The sequence below is a fragment of the Engystomops pustulosus genome, chromosome 1 (genome assembly GCF_040894005.1).
Source record: "Engystomops pustulosus chromosome 1, aEngPut4.maternal, whole genome shotgun sequence".
NCBI lineage: Eukaryota > Metazoa > Chordata > Amphibia > Anura > Leptodactylidae > Engystomops > Engystomops pustulosus.
Window position 1 is genome coordinate 276,054 of NC_092411.1, and position 8,336 is coordinate 284,389.

Genomic DNA, 8,336 nt, shown 5'->3' on the forward strand with positions numbered 1-8,336 from the left:
GTGACGGAGGTGGGCGCGCTGCGTATGACGGAGGTGGGCGCGCTGCGTATGACGGAGGTAGGTGCGCGCTGCTTGTGACGGAGGTGCGCGCGCGCTGGTTGTGACGGCGGTGGGCGCGCTGGGTATGACGGAGGTGGGCGCACGCTGGGTATGACGGAGGTGGGCGCACGCTGGGTGTGACGGAGGTGGGCGCACGCTGGGTGTGACGGAGGTGGGAGCGCTGCGTGTGACGGAGGTGGGAGCGCTGCGTGTGACGGAGGTGGGCGCGATGCGTGTGACGGAGGTGGGCGCGCGCTACGTGTGACGGAGGTGGGCGCGCGCTACGTGTGACGGAGGTGGGCGCGCGCTACGTGTGACGGAGGTGCGCGCGCTACGTGTGACGGAGGTGGGCGCGCTGCGTATGACGGAGGTAGGTGCGCGCTGCTTGTGACGGAGGTGGGCGCGCGCTGGGTGTGACGGCGGTGGGCGCGCGCTGGGTGTGACGGCGGTGGGCGCGCGCTGGGTGTGACGGCGGTGGGCGCGCGCTGGGTGTGACGGCGGTGGGCGCGCGCTACGTGTGACGGAGGTGGGCACGCTGGGTGTGACGGAGGTGGGCACGCTGGGTGTGACGGAGGTGGGCGCGCTGCGTATGACGGAGGTGGGCGCGCTGCGTATGACGGAGGTAGGTGCGCGCTGCTTGTGACGGAGGTGCGCGCGCGCTGGTTGTGACGGCGGTGGGCGCGCTGGGTATGACGGAGGTGGGCGCACGCTGGGTGTGACGGAGGTGGGCGCGCTGCGTGTGACGGAGGTGGGCGCGCTGCGTGTGACGGAGGTGGGCGCGCTGCGTGTGACGGAGGTGGGAGCGCTGCGTATGACGGAGGTGGGCGCGCTGCGTATTACGGAGGTGGCGCGCTGCTTGTGACGGAGGTGGGCGCGCTGCGTGTGACGGAGGTGGGCGCGCGCTGCGTGTGACGGAGGTGGGCGCGCGCTGCGTGTGACGGAGGTGGGCGCGCTGCGTGTGACGGAGGTGGGCGCGCTGCGTGTGACGGAGGTGGGCGCGCTGCGTGTGACGGAGGTGGGCGCGCTGGGTGTGACGGAGGTGGGCGCGCTGGGTGTGACGGAGGTGGGCGCGCTGGGTGTGACGGAGGTGGGCGCGCGCTGCGTGTGACGGAGGTGGGCGCGCGCTGCGTGTGACGGAGGTGGGCGCGCTGCGTGTGACGGAGGTGGGAGCGCTGCGTATGACGGAGGTGGGCGCGCTGCGTATTACGGAGGTGGCGCGCTGCTTGTGACGGAGGTGGGCGCGCTGCGTGTGACGGAGGTGGGCGCGCGCTGCGTGTGACGGAGGTGGGCGCGCGCTGCGTGTGACGGAGGTGGGCGCGCTGCGTGTGACGGAGGTGGGCGCGCTGCGTGTGACGGAGGTGGGCGCGCTGCGTGTGACGGAGGTGGGCGCGCTGGGTGTGACGGAGGTGGGCGCGCTGGGTGTGACGGAGGTGGGCGCGCTGGGTGTGACGGAGGTGGGCGCGCGCTGCGTGTGACGGAGGTGGGCGCGCGCTGCGTGTGACGGAGGTGGGCGCGCTGCGTGTGACGGAGGTGGGCGCGCTGCGTATGACGGAGGTGGGCGCGCGCTACGTGTGACGGAGGTGGGCGCGCTGGGTGTGACGGATGTGGGCGCGCTGCGTATGACGGAGGTGGGCGCGCTGCGTATGACGGAGGTGGGCGCGCTGCGTATGACGGAGGTAGGTGCGCGCTGCTTGTGACGGAGGTGGGCGCGCGCTGGGTGTGACGGCGGTGGGCGCGCGCTGGGTGTGACGGAGGTGGGCGCGCGCTGGGTGTGACGGAGGTGGGCGCGCGCTGGGTGTGACGGCGGTGGGCGCGCGCTACGTGTGACGGAGGTGGGCACGCTGGGTGTGACGGAGGTGGGCGCGCTGCGTATGACGGAGGTAGGTGCGCGCTGCTTGTGACGGAGGTGCGCGCGCGCTGGTTGTGACGGCGGTGGGCGCGCTGGGTATGACGGAGGTGGGCGCGCGCTGGGTGTGACGGCGGTGGGCGCGCGCTGGGTGTGACGGCGGTAGGTATAGGATCTGTTGTATACTTTGCATTGCAGTCGTGCACTATACGGCGTTTTTGCGGACGCGTGTGATTTTCGGATCCGGGGATCAGCGCAGGGAATAATTGTACATTGTGTGATGTGGTGACACCTGAGAAAGTGGATCAGTACCAGAACCTGTGTCGGTGGGTCTATTACAGCTCCCGGTGTCACAGTCTGTGACGACATCATCATCATTAAAGGTTAATAACCGCGATCTGCATACATCCCGATCACTGCTGTGTCTCACTGTGAGAGGGAGCGGTGGGAAGGGCAGACGTCAGCCGCCTCCGATGTAAACACCGGATACTGAGCGTCTGGGGGATCCGAGCTTTTATGTTTTATTGCCCCCCCCCCTCTGTCCCCCATGTAATGTGACATCATCAGATCCTGTGGTGATGTCACCGCTAATACACAAGGGGTTAAAAAGGAGTTTATCATCTCCACTGATTATGGTTTATTGTGTTTTTATATTATGCTTTTTCTTTCCTTTAGGTTTTTTTACAATAAAGAATCTTCTGTAACATCAGCGATGGAGAGAGGGGGGGACAAGATGGCGGAGAGCGTCCTGCGCCTCACCCTAGAGATCCTGTACCGGCTGACAGGAGAGGTGAGAGCCCCCCATATCATGTGGTGGTGGGGGATGGGACATGGATGTGGGGATATTATCCCGCTGTCTCCCCATAACCAGGATTACACATTAGTGAAGAAGACGTCTAGTGAGCGCTGTCCGGCCCCTGTGTATGAAGAATGGGGGGGACCCCTGCGCCCCATCCCCCGGCCTCACCCCCTGATACATGACCAGATCCTAGAACTGACCATGAAGATGACGGAGCTGCTGACTGGAGAGGTGACACTGCTGGGAATGCTGGGACATGATCCAGTAATGGAGGCTCCGGGGGATGACTGTAGCCATTGTGTGTGTCAGGTTCCTATAAGGTGTCAGGATGTGGCCGTCTATTTCTCCATGGAGGAGTGGGAGTATGTAGAAGGACACAAGGAGCGCTACCAGGAGCCGCGGAGCCTTGCATCACCAGGTAATAGACAGGACTATAGACACGTGTCCCCTCTGTATTATCTGTATAGAAGAAGGAATTCAGTCTGTGTATGTGATCCCTACAGTCCCTACATCCAGGGAGAGAAGATCCCCGGAGAGAGGTCCCCGTCCTGCACAGGAGGATCAGGTAGGTGGAGATCTCTCCTGTCATCATGTTCCTCGGTTCTGGAACCATCTTTATAATATTTGTTTCTCAGCTTCTGGATGAGGAGAAGGATCTGGAGAGTCTGGATGTTGTGGCTGTAACCATAAAAGAAGAGACGTGTGTGAGTGATGAGGAGGAGTGTGAGGAGGACGCCCCGGCACGTGTCCCCCCAGGTGAGGAGTGTGAGGAGGACGCCCCGGCACGTGTCCCCCCAGGTGAGGAGTGTGAGGAGGACGCCCCGGCACATGTCCCCCCAGGTGAGGAGTGTGAGGAGGACGCCCCGGCACATGTCCCCCCAGGTGAGGAGTGTGAGGAGGACGCCCCGGCACGTGTCCCCCCAGGTGAGGAGTGTGAGGAGGACGCCCCGTCACGTGTCCCCCCAGGTGAGGAGTGTGAGGAGGACGCCCCGGCACGTGTCCCCCCAGGTGAGGAGTGTGAGGAGGACGCCCCGGCACGTGTCCCCCCAGGTGAGGAGTGTGAGGAGGACGCCCCGGCACGTGTCCCCCCAGGTGAGGAGTGTGAGGAGGACGCCCCCACACGTGTCCCCCCAGGTGAGGAGTGTGAGGAGGACGCCCCGGCACATGTCCCCCCAGGTGAGGAGTGTGAGGAGGACGCCCCGGCACATGTCCCCCCAGGTGAGGAGTGTGAGGAGGATGCCCCGGCACATGTCCCCCCCAGGTGAGGAGGACGCCCCGGCACATGTCCCCCCCAGGTGAGGAGGACGCCCCGGCACGTGTCCCCCCATGTGAGGAGTGTGAGGAGGACGCCCCGGCACGTGTCCCCCCCAGGTGAGGAGTGTGAGGAGGACGCCCCGGCACATGTCCCCCCAGGTGAGGAGGACGCCCCGGCACATGTCCCCCCCAGGTGAGGAGTGTGAGGAGGACGCCCCGGCACGTGTCCCCCCAGATGAGGAGTGTGAGGAGGACGCCCCGGCACATGTCCCCCCAGGTGAGGAGTGTGAGGAGGACGCCCCGACACATGTCCCCCCAGGTGAGGAGGACGCCCCGGCACATGTCCCCCCAGGTGAGGAGGACGCCCCGGCACATGTCCCCCCAGGTGAGGAGTGTGAGGAGGAACCCCTTATAAAACTAAATGGGGCACATTTACTTACCCGTCCTGTTGACACCACCGATCCAGAATGTCCAACGAGGACTAAGATCCTGCGCCAATATCCTGCATGTGTCGCTTCCTCACCGAGGTCCGCCAGAGTTCATCTTCTTCTTCCTGGTGCATGTCAGTGCTGATCTTGCGACACAATTTGGTTTTTAAATTCCAGTTTGTCCGAATCAGTCAGGTTGTCCAACATCCACGCCCCTGATTTTTCGCATGCAAGCCGGTGCCGTTGCGCCACAATCCAATCACATGTGCCAAAAACCCAGGGCAAAACGGTAAAATTCGTGAAACCCGACGGTTTCTAGTTACAAGACTGACCCCTCTGCCCCCTGTGACCTCTGGTGACCTCTCTGGATGCTTTGCTTTACTCCCAGGCTGCACTGATCAGCTGAAAAGTGTCTGTAATGAAGCTTTATTGATAATCGTTCTTCCCATGACGGCACAAAATTATGAAAATCCAATTATCAGAAGGATTAAAAAAAATTTGGTCTGGAGTTACAATTATAAAATATACAGTTCCGGCTTACATACAAATTCAACTTAAGAACAAACATAAAGAAGCTTGTACGTAACCCGGGGACTGCCTGTATATAAATTATCATCTGAATTGTATTGAGTAACAGAATATAGATAATATGTTATTTATGGCACATGGTAAACGGAGCCACTACCACCCCAGGAGATCGCGCATCAATATCATCCTCCAGAATAAGTCCTTGTACCTTGTACATGTTGTTATAATTGTGAACACAGAAGCGTCCTATAAAATGTACATATTGAAGGGTTTGTTATTTAAAAAGGGTCCATTTCTTTTTGTTTTGTAGATTACGGCACCGGAGGGTCTGACGAACTTGTGATCGCTTCAAGTTCTGAAGCAAAGGAGGTTGACGTCATACAAGATGCCTACGAAGAGGGCGCCAGCCCCCGAGATCTACCCCCCGGCCCCCACAGAGAAGATCTCTCATCTGATCTTATTAGATCTCATTCATCACAGACCGATAGGAGGATAGAGAACCCCAAACCTTACCTGGGGGACAAGCTGGTTTCATGTTCAGAATGCGGCAAATGTTTTCTCTTTAGATCCGATCTCGCTGCACATCAGAGAATTCACACGGGGGAGAAGCCCTTCTCGTGTTCGGATTGTGGGAAGCGTTTTGCACATAGATCTCACCTGGTTCAACATGAAAGAATTCACACGGGGGAGAAGCCAAACATGTGCTCAGAATGTGGGAAGTGCTTCACTCAGAAATCCTATCTCATTGAGCATCGGAAAGTTCACACAGGGGAGAAGCCGTTCACGTGTCCTGAATGTGGGAGAAGTTTTACCTGGAAATCTAATTTTGTGAAACATCAGAAAACTCACATAAAAGAGAAGACATTTTCATGTTCAGAATGTGGGAAATGTTTCACCGATAAAACGGATCTTGTTGAACACGAGGACGCTCACGCGGGGGAGATCCCTCATGTATGTGACATATGTGGGAAGAGTTTCAACAAAAAGTCCATTCTAGACGTGCATCAGAGAAGCCACATCGGAAAAACCTTTTCTTGTCCTGAATGTGGGAAATATTTCACTCGGAAATCCCATTTTGATAGACATTGCCTGACGCATACGGGGGAGAAGCCATTTCCATGTCCACAATGTAGCAGACGATATACAAGTAAAGAAGGTCTCACTGAACACCTGAAGATCCACACGGGGGAGAAGCTTCACGCGTGTCCAGAATGTGGGAAATGTTTTATCCAGAAGGCCGCCCTGATTGCACATCAGAGAAGTCACGTCGGAAAAATATTCTCATGTCCAGACTGTGGGAAATGTTTCTTAAGAGAGGAAAGTATTGCTGAACATCAGAGAATTCACACAGGAGAGAGGCCGTTTGCGTGCAATGAATGTGGAAAGAGTTTTCTCCAACATAAATCTCTGAAGGTGCATCAGAGAACTCACACAGGGGAAACCTTTTCATGCACAGAATGTGGGAAGAGTTTTCCTCGCAAATCCCATTTTGTTCGACATCAGAGAATTCACACGGGGGAGAAGCCTTTTTCATGCGATGTGTGCGGAAAGTGTTTCAACCAGAAGTCAACTCTGATTGGACATCAGAGAACTCACACAGGACAGTAGATTGAGAAGTCTCATGACTGCAGAATTCCAAGTACAAGATCAATCTTTATTTTTTAAAATATCAAAGTGTGACTGCAAGGTTTAGAAGTTTTTTCTGTAGATGTAATATGTGAAACCTTTTTCCAATATACACTCATTAGCTTATGGCAGCTGTTTGCCTTTCTGTCTGCCTCTTTCTTCAGGTTGTGTTCCGGTTGCCATAAAGGATCTGTAATCTGTCACAGGAGATAATAGGTCTCCAGGGTCAGCAGAGGGTAAGGGACTGGGGTCACGCAATGTGCTTGTTCCTGACCCTCTTCGCAGTAATAACAGGAAGCCAGGAGATGAGATGCTTGTCAGCTCTGTCCTGTCTACAGTCTGCCCTCATGTTCCCTCATACAGTCCCCGTCCGCCCACTGCAGCTGCTCAGGTACTTACAGGAATTCGCAGAATAATATCTGTTTCTGTGTAACAGCGCATAGATGTGTGTATAATAATCTGTTTGTATAGGTAACTATGATGCAGGTATGTGCTCACGTGAGGATGGAAAACAGACATTGACTTATCTGTCAGGTTAGGGGAGCAGCAAGCTGAGGAGAGGCTTCAACCTGAGAGTCTGTGCCCTGTCTTGCTGGGCTGTATGTGAAAGCACTCGGCATTATGGGAAGTGAGGGAAGCCGCTCTGGCCTCAGTCCCCTTAGCTGATGTCACAAGCTGGAGGTCCCCGCCTTCTCCAGGAGAAGATGGAAATTCGTTATTTCGTTACTGGCGGGACGGGGACACATACGAGAAAAGAAAGGTGCATCTCCGAAAATTACCATGTGACCAGGTCAACGATTCCCTCAGCAGTTTTTTCCTGCTCCTCCTATGGGACGTTTAGGCTTATAGCACAGGCCACCAGTATGGAGCAGGTCAGAGATCTTGTGTGGTATCTGTTACCTATATCCCTTATAGCTTTAACCTTTACGTGACCAAAGGTCATTGTCACCTGATCGTCCAGGTTACATTTTTGCTGAGATCTGTGGAGCCGCACGAAATGTTAGACTCGAGAGGAGAGTTTTATTAAATGTTTTCTCTTTATATAGTTTATAGGCAAATGACTAATAATGTGAAAAAAATATGCCGTTTTGTCCTTTTTTTATTCTCTTTAATTAATAGTAAATTTTAATAAACATTTACAAATATATTTTAATAATCTGTAAAGCATCAATCCATTGCCCTTCCCCAGCTGCAGAGGGTGCATGTACTTCTGCAAATAGTAAGATCTGTCTCCCTGCAGCTCCTTCTCCATTTTGCCCTTGTACTATATTCTGGTGTTATTAAAGAGGAGAATCTCCCCTCCACATTTAACAATGAATAATCTCTGGTTCTTTGGCATATAGAAACACAAAGGAGAGTTTCCCCTCTTTAATATGACACAAGAACTGCGTTTGTAGGTGCTACCGTTCAGAAGCTGCAGCTGTGTTCAGTGGGACCCTGATGTCTATACATGTGCAATTATGACATATGGCTGTATGGCAACCGTGAAGGGGTTAAAAAAAGGAGGAAAAAAACCCTAAAAATAGGACTATTAAGATGTTGTTTCTCTTAAAATGATAGGTTAATAATAACGGACACATTGATTTATTTTTTAATTTCAATTAATATTTGTTTAATGATCCTATTAAATCATTAACAAGAACATGACATTTAAACGATTATTTACTGATCTGATACATGATATTATTAATTTTCATGGAAATGATTATACATCATTCTGCTCTAATGCCTCTCCGGGAGTGTCCTGCTGCCCTCATCTAATCTTCTGCTGTAATCAGACCTGATTTCTCTGTATCTCTGCAGGTTGCTATAAATC

At 54.7% G+C, this 8,336-nt stretch overlaps 1 protein-coding gene across 1 annotated transcript in view; it reads left to right on the forward strand.

Annotated features, from left to right (window-relative positions):
* The window catches only part of LOC140114350 (uncharacterized), a 30,178-nt gene extending 23,513 nt beyond the window's left edge, over positions 1 to 6,665 (forward strand). The window contains exon 8 of the mRNA XM_072132700.1: positions 5,420 to 6,665. Within this exon, the coding sequence (XP_071988801.1) occupies positions 5,420 to 6,502 (1,083 nt within the window). The 3' untranslated portion in view covers positions 6,503 to 6,665. The remainder of the gene's footprint in view (positions 1 to 5,419) is intronic.
* Positions 6,666 to 8,336: the final 1,671 nt, after the last annotated feature.